This window comes from Salmo trutta, chromosome 28 (genome assembly GCF_901001165.1).
Source record: "Salmo trutta chromosome 28, fSalTru1.1, whole genome shotgun sequence".
Taxonomy (NCBI): domain Eukaryota; kingdom Metazoa; phylum Chordata; class Actinopteri; order Salmoniformes; family Salmonidae; genus Salmo; species Salmo trutta.
The window spans coordinates 41,038,451-41,057,846 of NC_042984.1; the positions used below are offsets into that span (position 1 = coordinate 41,038,451).

Genomic DNA, 19,396 nt, shown 5'->3' on the forward strand with positions numbered 1-19,396 from the left:
TAGCCAACCCAGAATTGGACTGGTCACCACTGAGCCTAGGCTAGGGAGTTTTTCCTGGCCACTGTGCTTCTGCATTGCTTGCTCTTATGGGTATCTGTTAAGCGTTTTGTAACAACTGCTGATCTAAAAAGGGCTTAGTCAAATAAATTAGATTGTTGTCAGGTGGTTCTCAACCTTTAACGTCTCAGAAAAACATCCTCACTCTAGTGCAGTCATTCAATTCCCACACCACAAAAAAAGGAAATGTGTTAAAGAATGTAATTTATTACACAATGTAACTAAGGCTAGTTTAAAAATACAGTTTCCAGTTATGTACGTGTGTACATATGAATATACCCATGCCTTATATTTACAGATTTGCATACATCATGTTTTCCTGTTTATTTGTTTCAACACTTACTTTACGGTTTCACATCCAAAAACTAAGAATGATTTGTACATAACAGACTACAATTTAAAGCAGTTATCAGCCCTGTTTGTGTTCCAAACAAACTGAAAGCAGCCAACACAGAGTCCAGGCAGGCAGAGCACTTAACTGGCAGTCCCGAGGCCAGCCCTTCTCCCGACAGGCCCAACAACAGCATTTGGAAGGTGAAAGATTTCAAGGTAAAGCATTTTAAAACCAAAAGCAGTCCCGGGTTCTCCCCTCACCTCCAATTTAAATACTGATAAATCTTTTCCATTACTTTTTTTTTTTTAAATGAGTAAAAAAAAAAAAAAAATTTATAACTAGAAAAAAAATCTACGTTCAGGGATCATCTCCCAAAGCAAGGAGACAAGCTCCAGCGGCCAGCGAGTGTGAGGGGGGGAGGGGGTCAGGGATTTGGTGGGATGTAAACGGGTGCTTCTCCAACCACACACTTGCCAGAGCCCCTGGTACATGGTCCTGTCATGCACTCTACAGCAGGAGACATTTATTGCTCTTCTTGCCCCTCCGGGCCTGTAGCGCCGCCCTGGTGGCCATCTCAAACACCTCCCGCACCCCATCCTTCGACTTGGCTGAGCACTCCATGTAGCCGAACGCTCCAATCCTGTTGGCCATGTCGCGGCCCTCCTCTGGCTTCACTGGCTCCTACAGAGAAAGTTAAGAGACACTGTCAGGACAACCAATGCACTGATCATATAATGGGGAAAGAGTGATACAGTTTAATGGTATATGCCAGGGATGGAAAAGGCCGTCATTGTAAATAAGAATCTGTTCTGACTTGCCTAGTTACATAAAAGGTCAAATAAAAAAATATTAAATAAACTGGCAGCCAGTGGGCCCTTTTTAAGGCCTTCGTATCAATTGTCTGATTCTCTGTAATAATGGTACGGGAATAACAATGCATTTTATTTTGAAAGTGGTTTCTTGCATCAAACATTTTCAGTCACCTTGTCTGAAGGACAAGTGGATAAACAGGTTAATGTCAAGCCCCGCATATACGTTTCGAAAGTCTCGTGGAATGTAGGCCTATATTGAACACCACACATTGGCTGCTACTGGTAGGCTGAATGATAGAACGGCTATTTCCATGTTTAAATGTTATGGAATGCCTTTTCTTATATTGTTTTTGGTGGTAGGCAACTCTGGTAGGACCACATTGTGATCATATAGCCACAGTAGCCTAATTGGCAACTGTTAAAACTTAAAGCAGGTACAGCCTCAGTGTTCACAGTAAACGCACGCTGGAAGTTACACTTCATTTCGATGTTTAAGTTTGCGCTCAGCAAACCAGTGCCGGAAAGAATTTGAGGGAACATTGCCTGGTGCCCCCATAGATTTCTTTGGTCAGTCTCACTCAGATATCATATTAAAAACTACAAACAATTCTTTCCACCCTCGTGGCAAAATGTGTAGAATTGCAGGAAATTGCTTCTAAAACAGACAATTTTCCACCTTCACCTCATGGCAAAACAAGCAGAATAAATTACATTTGTTATAAAATTGCTACATCGTCTCTTCCCCCTCCGGCAAAGTTTCGAGTGACAGCAAACCTGCTTTAAAACGGCAACATTTTTCTCTACTACACATTTTGTCATGGGGTGAATTGCATGAAATTAACTCTAAAACTTCAACAATGTCTCCCCGCTGTCAAGACGGGGGCCACTAACATGTTTTGCACACAATGTGGGAGGGATGGATGTGGGTACGCAAACCCCCCGAGCAACTGCGGTCCATCATGATGAGTTCAGATTGTGTCCCCCACCCCCACCAAAGGTGCCCCTCCCTGGTCTAGACCTAGGGCAAGTTCCCCAAAAGCTTTGTGGCCCTTTATTTCTCAACCCAGTCTGTTTACCAGCTGAAGAGTTGGTGTAGAGATGGGGAACATTGGTGTTCTTTCTACGTGCCTGTTTCATCTTGGCCAGCTCGCGGCGTGTGTGTTCATCATTGCGCAGGTCCTTCTTGTTGCCTACGAGGATGATGGGAACATTGGGACAGAAGTGTTTGACCTCAGGAGTCCATTTCTCTGGAATGTTCTCTGTAAAAGAGCAAAAGGTTGGGGGGGGTCAGACAGGCACACGCGCCAATGCTCTAGTGTGGTAGGCCAGCTGTAGGTAGTGTACAGTACAGAAGGTTGGAGAGAAGAGCTATTGCTGTCTTATGCTTGTGTGTGAGCGAGTACTTCACTAGCCAGAATTGGCTGAACAAACCACCTTTATTCCCGTAATGGCAATGGACATAAAAGGAAACTGTGCTGATGATGGCAAGACAGAGGGCAAGTCTGAGTGTGTGTGTGTGTGACCTCACCCAAACTGTCTGGGCTGTCAATGGAGAAGCACATGAGGATGACGTCAGTGTCGGGGTAGGAGAGGGGGCGAAGCCTGTCGTAGTCCTCTTGGCCAGCTGTATCCCACAGAGCCAGCTCCACCTAGTACAGAGTAGACAACCACCACTGGTAATCCACATTGGGCTAGACGTGCAACAACAAATCTCTATACCGTTGAGGATTGTTATACTTTATGGACTTGCTATACAATACACATACGGAACTGCAATATGTATCAAACCGGGACCTTGTTTTGAAACCAGGGCTGTACTACCAGCAATCCAATATATCTATTGTTCATCTTAGAAGACTGCCCATTTCAAAACCATTTCCTATTTAGTCCGTACTGAACAAGGTGCTGCTCCTATTACCACACCAAAAAACATTTTCACAAAGTGGCAAGTGTATGTGTACAGCATCCGTTAGTGTTCATGTGAATGGATGGCAGCTGTTTTAGTGTTCATGTGAATGGATGGCAGCTGTTTTAGTGTTCATGTGAATGGATGGCAGCTGTTTTAGTGTTCATGTGAATGGATGGCAGCTGTTTTAGTGTTCATGTGAATGGATGGCAGCTGTTTTAGTGTTCATGTGAATGGATGGCAGCTGTTTTAGTGTTCATGTGAATGGATGGCAGCTGTTTTAGTGTTCATGTGAATGGATGGCAGCTGTTTTAGTGTTCATGTGAATGGATGGCAGCTGTTTTAGTGTTCATGTGAATGGATGGCAGCTGTTAGTGTTCATGTGGATGGATGGCAGCTGTTAGTGTTCATGTGGATGGATGGCAGCTGTTAGTGTTCATGTGGATGGATGGCAGCTGTTAGTGTTCATGTGGATGGATGGCAGCTGTTAGTGTTCATGTGAATGGATGGCAGCTGTTTTAGTGTTCATGTGAATGGATGGCAGCTGTTTTAGTGTTCATGTGAATGGATGGCAGCTGTTTTAGTGTTCATGTGAATGGATGGCAGCTGTTTTAGTGTTCATGTGAATGGATGGCAGCTGTTTTAGTGTTCATGTGAATGGATGGCAGCTGTTTTAGTGTTCATGTGAATGGATGGCAGCTGTTTTAGTGTTCATGTGAATGGATGGCAGCTGTTTTAGTGTTCATGTGGATGGATGGCAGCTGTTAGTGTTCATGTGGATGGATGGCAGCTGTTAGTGTTCATGTGGATGGATGGCAGCTGTTAGTGTTCATGTGGATGGATGGCAGCTGTTAGTGTTCATGTGGATGGATGGCAGCTGTTAGTGTTCATGTGGATGGATGGCAGCTGTTAGTGTTCATGTGGATGGATGGCAGCTGTTAGTGTTCATGTGGATGGATGGCAGCTGTTAGTGTTCATGTGGATGGATGGCAGCTGTTAGTGTTCATGTGGATGGATGGCAGCTGTTAGTGTTCATGTGGATGGATGGCAGCTGTTAGTGTTCATGTGGATGGATGGCAGCTGTTAGTGTTCATGTGGATGGATGGCAGCTGTTTTAGTGTTCATGTGGATGGATGGCAGCTGTTTTAGTGTTCATGTGGATGGATGGCAGCTGTTTTAGTGTTCATGTGAATGGATGGCAGCTGTTTTAGTGTTCATGTGAATGGATGGCAGCTGTTTTAGTGTTCATGTGAATGGATGGCAGCTGTTTTAGTGTTCATGTGAATGGATGGCAGCTGTTAGTGTTCATGTGAATGGATGGCAGCTGTTAGTGTTCATGTGAATGGATGGCAGCTGTTAGTGTTCATGTGAATGGATGGCAGCTGTTAGTGTTCATGTGAATGGATAGCAGCTGTTAGTGTTCATGTGACTTGGTTTATCAGCAAAACCCGGCAACAGAAATAAACCATAGATGTGCCATCTATATAAAGTGAGTAAAATGTAAATTAAACAGTTAATGAGGTCTGCCTACTGCAGACTTTCGTGAACACACAGGACATTGTTTGGAAAAATTGGATAAACGGATATTGGTTTTAGAGGTAGGTCAACTTCAATAACTAATGAATAGAGGACAATGTCAGAAAAACAAAACTCTTTGAAAATGGATAACTGGACATTTCATTAAGGCATTCATCACTGACACACTAAAGGGAAAAAAGGAAATTCACTACCAACGGTGAGTGGGGAAAGCAAATTAGAGCAAGACACTTCTACGAGTATGACACATGAAGTGGAATTAATATAGCCAATAAAAACTAGGCTAGACGTCCCAGATTTCTAGTCAAACCATATTGAGGACAGGACACCTGGGTTTATAACCGCCTCGGACCTCTATCTAATAAAGTGCCATAAGGTCTTACATTACAACTTTAGATTACATTTGCATTACATTATTCAGCAGCATATGCTGCGCCTAATATGTTTTTATTACTTGGTCAACTGAATAAACATATGCCATGCCATTATACCCGTCTGCCTCTATAGCTACTGGTAAATTCAGCTCAATCCCAACCAGCCAATGCCACGACAGCCAAGACCAGCAATGCCACCGTTGAACACACCAAAACCGAAGCCACCCCTGAAAACCTGCTAGCAATTAGGCCTATGTATTTCACCTAACCTGGTTTACACCTTCAACTAAGAAATAGACAGTGTGTGGCTGTGTCTGTATGCATTACCTGCTTGCTGTCCACCTCGATGTCAGCCACATAGTTCTCAAAGACAGTGGGTACGTAGACCTCGGGGAACTGGTCTTTACTGAAGACTATCAACAGACAGGTCTTCCCACAGGCACCATCTCCCACGATCACCAGCTTCTTACGAATCGCCGCCATGCCTGAGAAGAGAGAAGACACATGAAGAAACAAGCAAGAAATCCTGTTCAATATGAGACAGCTTTTCACAACGTCCGTGGCCTCGTAGGATCAGTGTGATCGATTGACTGGACACTTCAACACTATTGTGGGGAAAGCAAAGCTAACAGCCAAACTTGTATTCTTGAATGACCCTCCCCAGAGGAAAAACATAGGATTCAGCACCAGCAGAGGTTAAGGGATAGTTTACGTTTATATTTAACCCAATGGTTGTCTGTCAGTGTCCTACAAGTCCCTGCCTGGGCAGAGGACAACAACCAATGTTAACCAACCAGACTGTTGATCCAGAACAAACTGCAGGTTTAACCCCCACTAATAACCGTTGAGTGAGGTTCCTCATGTAAATATGTGTGCAGGGAGGAGGGAGAGAGAATGATGCCGTCCATTTAGTTATTGAATTGATGGTCGGGTTAAACTAATTGTTGACCGTTGGGATCACAAGTCAGGACCCACAATGAATGGTGCATTCAAGGTGGAAAACACGTCCCATGTATTTTAGATTGAGTGACGTGTGGCCACACCACACAGAACGCAGTGCAAATGCCCCTGCAACTCAATGCTGCAAGGCAAATACAGTGTTCCGTTGGAAATTAATGTACTTCTGGTGTGCCAAAACGCAATTACTGTCGAGGCGTTAGCTTCTACCACGGCATGGTGTCCACAGGGTCGGTAGTCAAATGATGGCTTGACAGAAATGGTAGCAGAATGTCAATGTTGAACTTTTGTTGCACCCGTATCCAGATGCTGCTGCATAGCTACCATTTTGCGCAATAACACTGTTGGTGTGATCGAGGGGTAAGTATGTATGTCACGCAGTATCGTAGTGATCAGTGATGTCCCCATTAACCGCATGAGCAGCGCAATGAAGTTCCTCACATACAAGACAATCAGAAACCGTCACGCAGATTTTAGTTTATTGGCTGACCAGACATCAACCCCGACTTTTTAGGACGGGCAAGAATTTAAGTAGCTAACGCTAGCTACTATAGCTAAGTACATTTGCCTATAGGGTTGGTCATTAAAATGTTCAGTAAGATGGCGTCAAGACATCAACAGATCGTCACATTCCAAACAAACTCACTTCGCTAGCTCTCCACCAGCTAAACAGTCTCTGGTCACTGAAGTGAAAATTGTAAAACATTTAATACAAAAAAAGCTAATTAGAGACCAACGCTAATACTTGCAATGTATGGGCCGAGCTGAGCCACCCAATCAGATCTAAACAAATGGGGTTTGATAGCTAACAGTTTGATAACTAGTAGAGTAGCTAGCTTACAGGCTTGCACGTAAAAGTAAAAAAAAAAAAGCCACAGTAGTTAACTACTTGGCAGAAAACAGTTAACATAGCTAACTAACTGATCAGAATATGGTCGTGTTGATGATCGATAACGTTCGAGTTTGGCTAGTTTGCATTGGTCAAGTTAGTTAGCTAACGTAATTGTTACGTTAACTAGCAACAAACTGACACGCCGGTTTGTTTGAAATACTGACTTGTTACTGCTAGCTGTACCAAGTGAACTTCTGTGGATACGTTAGCTACATGGGCGTGATTCGGCGATTCAATTCATTTGAGGATAACAACTTTGTGATAAAACAATGGAGCTTATTTGTCAACGGTGTTGGCTAACTAGCCCGTTGGCTGTCAGTGCGGAAGCTATCGAGGACGTCCTCGGCTCGATTGGAAAAGCGAGACAGACGACGGTAAGGGACAACTTTCTAACAATTTATCCTACAATTACACTCCACCAATGTTGTCATATGAAACTTTTATTGCGATAAGTGATTCAAAAGTAGTTTTACCTGTTGTTTAGAAGGCTAGTAGTCGTTTTCCCAGGGCAATGGTGCTTCGTCGATAACCCTCGTTTCAATCCGATACAATGAATTACTTCGCGTGTACGCGAAAGGGGCTAGGGGGAGGGGTGGCGGAAACGAGCGTGAGCCACGCCTGCGCGTGCACGTTGCATGAGTAAAGTATTTCTGCCTTAACGTATCTCCGTTTGAAGATTCGGTTTCGATCCGCAGCCAACAGTTTTTTTGGGTTGTTGACATAAAAGCTAGCTAAGTGCATTCAGAAACATTTCCACACCAAAAAGGATGCAAGAAAGGACCCAAGAAGTGACTAACTAGTATTCTGCCAGCAGCACAAACGATAACGTCACTTAGTATGGTAATCACTAAACCTTCAAAATAAAAGCACGCATTTCTAAACATTGCAATATGATAAATAATTCAAATTATATCATTTTTTTAAATCAATGGCCACTTTTATTGTGCCAACAAGAAAATTCCATTAGTAATTTAAGAGAAAAAACAATAATGAAAAAAATACAATGTTGACACTGATAGAAGTATGTTGACAATATTTAAAAATATATATATATATTTCACCTTTATTTAACCAGGTAGGCAAGTTGAGAAAAAGTTCTCATTTACAATTGCGACCTGGCCGTAGAGATATTGGGCTGCAGAGAGAACTTTTCTACCTGTCTCAGCTAAAGGGGGGTGGGAAATAATCAGTAGGATATAACCAAATGTGGTTAGTTTTGGAGGGGCACTGTGTTTATATCAGTTTTTTGTTGCTTGCCCTGTTGCTTCCGGTGTGAAATAAAATGTAAACAAAGACAAAGACACAATGTAAACAGTGATGTACTGGCATACCTGTTAACGACCTAGATTAACCTAATGGTGATGGTAATAGCTGCACCTATACACATTTAAATCAGCCTAAGGCCAGCCTTCACAAATCAAATCAAATTTGATTGGTCACACACACGTGTTTAGCAGATGTTATTGCGGGTGTAGCGAAATGCTTGTGTTTCTAGCTCCGACAGTGCAGTAATATCTAACAAGTAATATCTAGAAATTTCCAAACATGTACACACAAATCTAAGTAAGGAATGGAACTAAGAAATATATATATATATATAGACGATCAATGTCAAGGCAGGACTAAGATACAGTAGAATAGTATAGAATACAGTATATACATAGGAGGTGAGTAATGCATAATATGTAAACATTATTAAAGTGGTCAGTGATTAAGTCTACAGTTGAAGTCGGAAGTTTACATACACCTTAGCCAAATACATTTAAACTCAGTTTTTCACAATTCCTGACATTTAATCCTAGTAAAAATTCCTTGTCTTAGGTCAGTTAGGATCACCACTTTATTTTAAGAATGTGAAATGTCAGAATAATAGTAGAGAGTGATTTATTTCAGCTTTTATTTATTTCATTACATTTACATTTACGTCATTTAGCAGACGCTCTTATCCAGAGCGACTTACAAATTGGTGCATTCACCTTATGATATCCAGTGGAACAACCACTTTACAATAGTGCATCTATATCTTTTTTTTGGGGGGGTGGGTAGAAGGATTACTTTATCCTATCCCAGGTATTCCTTAAAGAAGTGGGGTTTCAGGTGTCTCCGGTCATCACATTCCCAGTGGGTCAGAAGTTTACATATACTCAATTAGTATTTGGTAGCATTGCCTTTAAATTGTTTAACTTGGGTCAAACATTTTGGGTAGCCTTCCACAAGCTTCCCACAATAAGTTGGGTGAATTTTGTCCCATTCCTCCTGACAGAGCTGCTGTAACTGAGTCAGGTTTGTAGGCCTCCTTGCTCGCACACGCTTTTTCAGTTCTGCCCACAAATTTTCTATAGGATTGAGGTCAGGGCTTTGTGATGGCCACTCCAATACCTTGACTTTGCTGTCCTTTTGCCGTTTTGCCACAACTTTGGAAGTATTGTCCATTTGGAAGACCCATTTGCGACCAAGCTTTAACTTCCTGACTGATGTCTTGAGATGTTGCTTTAATATATCCACATAATTTTCCTCCCTCATGATGCCATCTATTTTGTGAAGTGCACCAGTCCCTCCTGCAGCAAAGCACCCACACAACCTTTCAGGTTATGTCGACATAGGACTCGTTTTACTTTGGATATAGATACTTTTGCACCTGTTTCCTCCAGCATCTTCACAAGGTCCTTTGCTGTTGTTCAAGGATCTCCTTCATGAGCGGCATGATGGCTGCGTGGTCCCATGGTGTTTATATTTGCGTACTATTGTTTGTACAGATGAACGTGGTACCTTCAGGCATCTGGAAATTGCTCCCGAGGATGAACCAGACTCGTGGAGGTCTACGATTTCTTTTGATTTTCCCATGATGTCAAGCAAAGTGGCACTGAGTTTGAAGGTAGACCTTGAAATACATCCACAGGTACGCCTCCAATTGACTCAAATTATGTCAATTAGCCAATCAGAAGCTTCTAAAGCCATGACATAATTTTCTGGAATTTTCAAAGCTGTTTAAAGGCAAAGTCAACTTAGTGTATGTAAACTTCTGACCCACTGGAATTGTGATACAGTGAAATAATCTGTCTGTAAACAATTGTTGGAAAAATTACTTGTCATGCACAAAGCCACTGCTAGCTAGCCTACTCCACCAGCCAGCAGTACTGTATCATTTTCGTCATTTTAGTCAATAAGATTTTTGCAACGTAAGCCTAACTTTCTGAACATTCGAGACATGTAGTCCACTTGTCATTCCAATCTCCTTTGCATTAGCGTAACCTCTTCTGTAGCTTGTCAACTATGTGTCTGTCTATCCCTGTTCTCTCCCCTCTGCACAGGCCATACAAACGCTTCACACCGCGTGGCCGCTGCCACTCTAACCTGGTGGTCCCAGCGCGCACGACCCACGTGGAGTTCCAGGTCTCCGGCAGCCTCTGGAACTGCCGGTCTGCGGCCAACAAGGCTGAGTTCATCTCAGCCTATTCTACCCTCCAGTCCCTAGACTTCCTGGCGCTGACGGAAACATGGATTACCACAGATAACACTGCTACTCCTACTGCTCTCTCCTCGTCTGCCCACGTGTTCTCGCATACCCCTAGAGCATCGAGCCAGCGGGGTGGTGGCACTGGAATCCTCATCTCTCCCAAGTGGACATTCTCTCTTTCTCCCCTGACCCATCTGTCTATCTCCTCATTTGAATTCCATGCTGTCACAGTTACCAGCCCTTTCAAGCTTAACATCCTTATCATTTATCGCCCTCCAGGTTCCCTTGGAGAGTTCATCAATGAGCTTGACGCCTTGATAAGTTCCTTTCCTGAGGATGGCTCACCTCTCACAGTTCTGGGTGACTTTAACCTCCCCACGTCTACCTTTGACTCATTCCTCTCTGCCTCCTTCTTTCCACTCCTCTCCTCTTTTGACCTCACCCTCTCACCTTCCCCCCCCTACTCACAAGGCAGGCAATACGCTTGACCTCATCTTTACTAGATGCTGTTCTTCCACTAATCTCATTGCAAATCCCCTCCAAGTCTCCGACCACTACCTTGTATCCTTTTCCCTCTCGCTCTCATCCAACACTTCTCACTCTGCCCCTACTCGGATGGTATTGCGCCGTCCCAACCTTCGCTCTCTCTCTCCCGCTACTCTCTCCTCGTCCATCCTATCATCTCTTCCCTCTGCTCAAACCTTCTCCAACCTATCTCCTGATTCTGCCTCCTCAACCCTCCTCTCCTCCCTTTCTGCATCCTTTGATTTTCTCTGTCCCCTATCCTCCAGGCCGGCTCGGTCCTCCCCTCCTGCTCCGTGGCTCGACGACTCACTGCGAGCTCACAGAACAGGGCTCCGGGCAGCCGAGCGGAAATGGAGGAAAACTCGCCTCCCTGCGGACCTGGCATCCTTTCACTCCCTCCTCTCTACATTTTCCTCTTCTGTCTCTGCTGCTAAAGCCACTTTCTACCACTCTAAATTCCAAGCATCTGCCTCTAACCCTAGGAAGCTCTTTGCTACCTTCTCCTCCCTCCTGAATCCCCCTCCCCCTTCCTCCCTCTCTGCGGATGACTTCATCAACCATTTTGAAAAGAAGGTTGACGACATCCGATCCTCGTTTGCTAAGTCAAACGACACCGCTGGTCCTGCTCACACTGCCCTACCCTGTGCTTTGACCTCTTTCTCCCCTCTCTCTCCAGATGAAATCTCGCGTCTTGTGACGGCCGCCCGCCCAACAACCTGCCCACTTGACCCTATCCCCTCCTCTCTTCTCCAGACCATTTCCGGAGACCTTCTCACCTCGCTCATCAACTCATCCTTGACCGCTGGATACGTCCCTTCCGTCTTCAAGAGAGCGAGAGTTGTACCCCTTCTGAAAAAACCTACACTCGATCCCTCCGATGTCAACAACTACAGACCAGTATCCCTTCATTCTTTTCTCTCCAAAACTCTTGAACGTGCCGTCCTTGGCCAGCTCTCCTGCTATCTCTCTCAGAATGACCTTCTTGATCCTAATCAGTCAGGTTTCAAGACTGGGCATTCAACTGAGACTGCTCTTCTCTGTGTCACGGAGGCTCTCCGCACTGCTAAAGCTAACTCTCTCTCCTCTGCTCTCATCCTTCTAGACCTATCTGCTGCCTTTGATACTGTGAACCATCAGATCCTCCTCTCCACCCTCTCCGAGCTGGGCATCTCCGGCGCGGCCCACGCTTGGATTGCGTCCTACCTGACAGGTCGCTCCTACCAGGTGGCGTGGCGAGAATCTGACTCTGCACCACGTGCTCTCACCACTGGTGTCCCCCAGGGCTCAGTTCTAGGCCCTCTCCTATTCTCGCTATACACCAAGTCACTTGGCTCTGTCATATCCTCACATGGTCTCTCCTATCATTGCTATGCAGACGACACACAATTAATCTTCTCCTTTCCCCCTTCTGATAACCAGGTGGCGAATCACATCTCTGCATGTCTGGCAGACATATCAGTGTGGATGACGGATCACCACCTCAAGCTGAACCTCGGCAAGACGGAGCTGCTCTTCCTCCCGGGGAAGGACTGCCCGTTCCATGATCTCGCCATCACGGTTGACAACTCCCTTGTGTCCTCCTCCCAGAGTGCTAAGAACCTTGGCGTGACCCTGGACAACACCCTGTCGTTCTCCACTAACATCAAGGCGGTGACCCGATCCTGTAGGTTCATGCTCTACAACATTCACAGAGTACGACCCTGCCTCACACAGGAAGCGGCGCAGGTCCTAATCCAGGCACTTGTCATCTCCCGTCTGGATTACTGCAACTCGCTGTTGGCTGGGCTCCCTGCCTGTGCCATTAAACCCCTACAACTCATCCAGAACGCCGCAGCCCGTCTGGTGTTCAACCTTCCCAAGTTCTCTCACGTCACCCCGCTCCTCCGCTCTCTCCACTGGCTTCCAGTTGAAGCTCGCATCCGCTACAAGACCATGGTGCTTGCCTACGGAGCTGTGAGGGGAACGGCACCTCCGCACCTTCAGGCTCTGATCAGGCCCTACACCCAAACAAGGGAACTGCGTTCATCCACCTCTGAGGAAGCACAGTTCCCGCTCAGCCCAGTCAAAACTGTTCGCTGCTCTGGCACCCCAATGGTGGAACAAGCTCCCTCACGACGCCAGGACAGCGGAGTCAATCACCACCTTCCGGAGACACCTGAAACCCCACCTCTTTAAGGAATACCTGGGATAGGATAAAGTAATCCTTCGAACCCCCCCCCCCCTTAAAAGATTTAGATGCACTATTGTAAAGTGGTTGTTCCACTGGATATCATAAGGTGAATGCACCAATTTGTAAGTCGCTCTGGATAAGAGCGTCTGCTAAATGACTTAAATGTAATGTAATGTAAATGTAAGTAGATGTCCTAACCGACTTATCAAAACTATAGTTTGTTAACAAGAAATTTGTGGAGTAGTTGAAACACTTAGCTTGGAGTCATTAAAACTAGTTTATGTAAACTTCCGACTTCAACTGTATGTATATAGGCAGCAGCCTCTCTGTGCTAGTGATGGCTATTTAACATTTACATTTACATTTAACATTTACATTTAACAATCTGATGGTCTTGTGATAGAAGCTGTTTTTCAGTCTCTCGATCCCAGCTTTGATGCACCTGTACTGACCTTACCTTCTGGATGATAAGGTGGTGAACAGGCAGTGGCTCGGGTGGTTGTTGTCCTTGATGATCTTTTTGGCCTTCCTGTGACATCGGGTGCTGTAGGTGTCCTGGAGGGCAGGTAGTTTGCCCCAGGTGATGTGTTGGGCAGACCGCACCACCCTCTGAAGAGCCCTGCGGTTGCGGGCGGTGCAGTTGCTGTATCAAGCGGTGATACAGCCCGACAGGATGCTCTCAATTGTGCATCTGTAAAAGTTTTAGGTGCCATGCCAAATTTCTTCAGCCTCCTGAGGTTGAAGAGGTACCGTTGTGTGGGTGGACCATTTCAGTTTGTCAGTGATGTGTATGCAGAGGAACTTGAAGCTTTCAACCTTCGCCACTGCGGTCTCGTCGATGTGGATAAAGGGGTGCTCCCTCTGCTGTTTCCTGAAGTCCACAATCATCTCCTTTGTTTTGTTGACGTTGAGTGAGAGGTTATTTTCCTGACACCACACTCCGAGTGCCCTCACCTCCTCCCTGTAGGCTGTCTTGTCGTTGTTGGTAATCAAGCCTACTAGTGTTGTGTCATAGGCAAAATAGATGATTGAGTTGGAGGCATGTGAGGCCAGGCAGTAATGGGTTTAGCAGGGAGAACAGGAGGGGGCTGAGCACGCACCCTTGTGGGGCCCCAGTGTTGAGGATCAGCGAAGTGTAGGTGTTGTTTCCTACCTTCACCACCTGGCGGTGGCCCGTCAGGAAGTCCAGGACCCAGTTGCACAGGGCGGGGTTCAGACCCAGGGCCTTGAGCTTAATGATGAGCTTGGAGGGTACTATGGTGCTAATGCTGAGCAATAGTCAATGAACAGCGTTCTTACGTAGGTATTCCTCTTGTCTAGATGGGATAGAGCAGTGTGCAGAGTGATGGTGATTGCATTGTCTGTGGATCTATTAGGGCGGTAAGCAAATTGAAGTGAGTCTAGGGTGACAGGTAAGGTAGAGGTGATATATTCCTTGACTAGTCTCTCAAAGCACTTCATGATGACACAAGTGAATAGTCATTTAGTTCAGTTACCTTTGCTTTCTTGGGTACAGGAACAATGGTGGCCATCTTGAAGCATGCGGGGACAGCAGACTGGGATAGGGAGAGATTGAATATGTCCGTAAACACACCAGCCAGTTGGTCTGCGCATGCTCTAAGGACACGGCTAGGGATGAGCCGGCAGCCCTGCGAGGGTTAACACGCTTAAATGTCTTACTCACGTCGGCCACGGAGAAGGAGAGCATCAGATCAATTGCTTGGCCTGACAAATAAAATATCCTGCATATATAACATACACCTCTTTGAATTATCTAGTAGTATAGCATTTTCAGATAATAACCCATTTGGGAAATAGTACACATTACATGGCAAATTCAAGTATCAATATATACCTTAGAGAATGTCCAATAATTCCTGAAGCAAGCTGTGTTCTATCTGGTATCGTATGAAAAGTAGCATAGTGAAAAAGTGCCATTTTTTTTCAGAAAGACAAAAGTAATGTGTTCTGCTGAGAAATGACTCATCTGGGTCTAAACGTCATATTCCAGAGACAGCCAAAAGTCTTCCATCTCCACTTGCTAAAGAGGATTATTACATATTAAACAGTGACAACAAGTTGTTCATTGACCGAATAACTGATGGGTTCAATGATCTTTTGAATTCACATCTGAAGGAGCAATTTGTGTTAATGTCTTTTGTGAGTCAGGAATTACGGAGCCTGTTTTGTGACAGCAAAGAGGCTATGCCAAATGTGCCTGGAACGGTGCACGATTGGTGGCGTTTTGAGCATGTAATAGTGCCTGTCAACTTAAAGTCACATTGGACAGTTATAGCCATAGATTTGCAGCATATGGTTAGCAGCAGTAATTGCATTACATTACATCTTAAAATGTATGGATTGCTAAACCAGTATGAAAGAGAATTAAAGGACACACTACTTCCACTTCAGAAATACATGGCATTACAGTATCTGGCAATGCATGGATTTGTAGTGGATGTGACACTAAACTATGATTTTCTCATTTGGTCACACCATTTATAAAACTGTTAGATGCTAGTGGTAAGGGTGTTTGTGTGTGCTTATTCTGTAAAGCAGTCTTATTAGAGGGCAGTGTGAATATGCTTTGTCACAATGGCATGCAAGTGTATGTTTTATATTTTAAACTCTACAGAAAAAGCATTTGTTGACCTTGATAATACATAATACAGAGACGGGATTATCTTTCAATCTTGTCTCTGCTATTGGTTTAGAAAACTTGGTTGATAGGCATTTACAGTATACTGCTAAAACAACACATTAGAGGCCTGTAACTTAAGCTTGTGTCAATCATGTTGAAGCTGTTGTTAATAGAAGTAGTAGTATTCTGTTCACATAAGGTGTCATTGAATTCCCTTTGGTTTTGTCTCCATGTTCTCCATTGTTGTTCTGAAAGCTTGATTGTACTGTTTACTGTCAGCCTTGTCCTCTGTAATGCATTGTAAACTCTACAAAAAGTGCCTTTGCTGTCCTTGATCGATAATCATGACAATATAGCTTGTAAATAATCCACCTTTTTTGTTGTTGTTGAAACTAGTTAATAGGCCTTTACTGTATACTGCTAAACTTGATAGATCAAAAAGCACATATCGGCCTACAACTTGTAAATATTTTTCTTCATTGCTGTTCAGAAGGTGTGATTTATACTGTGTCCTAGTAGCCTGGTTAATCATCACATTTCATTTGTAAATAAATTCAATTTATTTTTTATTTAAAAAAACATTAAGCTTTTGTTGTTGAGTGTGTATTCATTTCAGGACCACATTTGGTTAGTAGAGACCTTGCTGAGTATTTCCCACCTCACTTTAGCTAGGACAGGTAGTAAAGTGTTCTCTACAAGCCAATATGTATCTCATATACAGTCTATTACAGGGTATTGAATGAAGTAAGTAGAGTAAGAAGTCACCATCACTCTTTATTAAATTGATTTCCCAGCACCAGAGACCCATTTCACTTTTGGAGACTCTATTGAGTAATTCTAATAACATATATTTGTATTTTATTAAGTGTATTTCTTTAAATATAGCCTACACAATAGCTTTCAACATACCAGTATTTGTGTAAACTTTCAAAATAAATGCTGGTATAAATAATACAATGTTAAGAATAAAGTACATACCATTATCCATACACTTTTTCAAAGGTGGTTGCAATGCTGTAAAAACAAGATGTACTCCACTAGAGCAAAAAAAAAAAAAAAAATCGATATTCCCAAAGTTTAGCATGTCTTTTGCAGGGAGACTCTTATTTTGAAAAAAATGTATCTGCCAACATAATATACTGCTGCAAGGAGAACGATAATCAAGGAGTGGACCGGTTATGCTTCCTTACTTCCTTTAACAAATTTAAACTACCCTTATCACGGCTGTTAGTGTTAGTCACACATATCAGAAGTCAAGCTAGATACATGCTTAACATTACCATTAGGCCTTTTAAAGTAAATCAAGGCCACCTAAATAAGGCTAAGAGTAAAGCTTGTCACTTCAAAACTCTTGTCACGTTCATGACATTTTTATTTATTTTATTTCACCTTTATTTAACCAGGTAGGCAAGTTGAGAACAAGTTCTCATTTACAATTGCGACCTGGCCAAGATAAAGCAAGCAGTTTGACACATACAACAACACAGAGTTACACATGGAGTAAAACAAACATACAGTCAATAATATAGTAGAAAAATAAGTCTATATACAAAGTGAGCAAATGAGGTGAGATAAGGGAGGTAAAGGCAAAAAAGGCCATGGTGGCGAAGTAAATACAATATAGCAAGTAAAACACTGGAATGGTAGATTTGCAGTGGAAGAAAGTGCAAAGTAGAAATAGAAATAATGGGGTGCAAAGGAGCAAAATAAATAAATACAGTAGGGGAAGAGGTAGTTGTTTGGGCTAAATGATAGATGGGCTATGTACAGGTGCAGTGATCTGTGAGCTGCTCTGACAGCTGGTGCTTAAAGCTAGTGAGGGAGATAAGTGTTTCCAGTTTTACAGATTTTTGTCGTTCGTTCCAGTCATTGGCAGCAGAGAACTGGAAGGAGAGGCGGCCGAAGGAGGAATTGGCTTTGGGGGTGACCAGCTGCTATGGTGACCAGCGAGCTGAGATGAGGGGGAACTTTACCCAGCAGGGTCTTGTAGATGACCTGGAGCCAGTGGGTTTGGCGACGATTATGAAGCGAGGGCCAGCCAACGAGAGCGTACAGGTCGCAGTGGTGGGTAGTATATGGGGCTTTGGTGACAAAACAGATGGCACTGTGATAGACTGCATCCAATTTATTGAGTAGGGTATTGGAGGCTATTTTGTAAATTACATCGAAGTCGAGGATCGGTAGGATAGTCAGTTTTACGAGGGTATGTTTGGCAGCATGAGTGAAAGATGCTTTGTTGCGAAATAGGAAGCCAATTCTAGATTTAACTTTGGATTGGAGATGTTCGATGTGAGTCTGGAAGGAGAGTTTACAGTCTAACCAGACACCTAGGTATTTGTAGTTGTCCACATATTCTAAGTCAGAATCGTCCAGAGTAGTGATGCTGGACGGGCGGGCAGGTGCAGGCAGTGATCAGTTGAAGAGCATGCATTTAGTTTTACTTGTATTTAAGAGCAGTTGGAGGCCACGGAAGGAGAGTTGAATGGCATTGAATCTCATCTGGAGGGTAGTTAACAGTGTACAAAGAAGGGCCAGAAGTATACAGAATGGTGTCGTCTGCGTAGAGGTGGATCAGAGACTCACCAGCAGCAAGAGCGACATCATTGATATATACAGAGAAAAGAGTCGGCCCAAGAATTGAACCCTGTGGCACCCTCATAGAGACTGCCAGAGGCCCGGACAACATGCCCTCCGATTTGACACACTGAACTCTATCAGAGAAGTAGTTGGTGAACCAGGCGAGGCAATCATTTGAGAAACCAAGGCTATTGAGTCTGCCGATGAGGATGTGATGATTGACAGAGTTGAAAGCCTTGGCCAGGTCAATGAATACGGCTGCAAAGTATTGTTTCTTATCGATGGTGGTTAAGATATCGTTTAGGACCTTGAGCGTGGCTGAGGTGCACCCATGACCAGCTCTGAAACCAGATTGCATAGCAGAGAAGGTGCGGTGGGATTCAAAATGGTAGGTAATCTGTTTGCTAACTTGGCTTTCAAAGACTTTAGAAAGGCAGGGTAGGATAGATATAGGTCTGTAGCAGTTTGGGTCAAGAGTGTCCCCCTCTTTGAAGAGGGGGATGACTGCAGCTGCTTTCCAATCTTTGGGAATCTCAGACGACAAGAAAGAGAGGTTGAACAGGCTAGTAATAGGGGTTGCAACAATTTCGGCAGATAATTTTAGAAAGAAAGGGCCCAGATTGTCTAGCCCGGCTGATTTGTAGGGGTCCAGATTTTGCAGCTCTTTCAGAACATCAGCTGACTGGATTTGGGAGAAGGAGAAATGGGGAAAGCTTGAGCGAGTTGCTGTGGGGGGTGCAGTGCTGTTGACCGGGGTAGGAGTAGCCAGGTGGAAAATGCTTATTGAAATTCTCAATTATAGTGGATTTATTGGTGGTGACAGAGTTTCCTATCCTCAGTGCAGTGGGCAGCTGGGAGGAGGTGCTCTTATTCTCCAAGGACTTTACAGTGTCCCAGAACTTTTTTGAGTTTGTGTTGCAGGAAGCAAATTTCTGCTTGAAAAAGCTAGCCTTGGCTTTTCTAATTGCCTGTGTATATTGGTTTTTAGCTTCCCTGAAAAGTTGCATATCACGGGGGCTGTTCGATGCTAATGCAGAACGCCACAGGATGTTTTTGTGTTGGTTAAGGGCAGTCAGGTCTGGAGAGAACCAAGGGCTATATCTGTTCCTGGTTCTACATTTCTTGAATGGGGCATGCTTATTTAAGATGGTGAGGAAG

General features: G+C 44.0%; 1 protein-coding gene across 1 annotated transcript; it reads right to left on the bottom strand.

Annotated features, from left to right (window-relative positions):
* Nucleotides 1–244: 244 nt before the first annotated feature.
* rhoab (ras homolog gene family, member Ab) lies at nt 245–7,588 on the bottom strand. The gene is made up of 5 exons (XM_029720080.1): nt 7,342–7,588; nt 5,347–5,504; nt 2,732–2,852; nt 2,332–2,462; nt 245–1,072 (listed from the first exon to the last, which is right to left on the bottom strand). Exons 2-5 carry the CDS (start codon nt 5,500–5,502, stop codon nt 899–901), a joined length of 582 nt encoding a protein of 193 aa, XP_029575940.1. The 5' UTR covers nt 5,503–5,504; nt 7,342–7,588; the 3' UTR covers nt 245–898.
* Nucleotides 7,589–19,396: the final 11,808 nt, after the last annotated feature.

Coding starts and splice junctions, on each gene's coding strand:
- rhoab (XM_029720080.1), bottom strand. CDS start 5,502: ATGGCGGCGATTCGTAAGAAGCTGGTGATCGTGGGAGATGGTGCCTGT. Junction 2,853..5,346: donor TCGAGGTGGACAGCAAGCAG/GTAATGCATACA, acceptor ACTCTGTACTAG/GTGGAGCTGGCTCTGTGGGA. Junction 1,073..2,331: donor AGCTGGCCAAGATGAAACAG/GCACGTAGAAAG, acceptor CTTTCTCTGTAG/GAGCCAGTGAAGCCAGAGGA.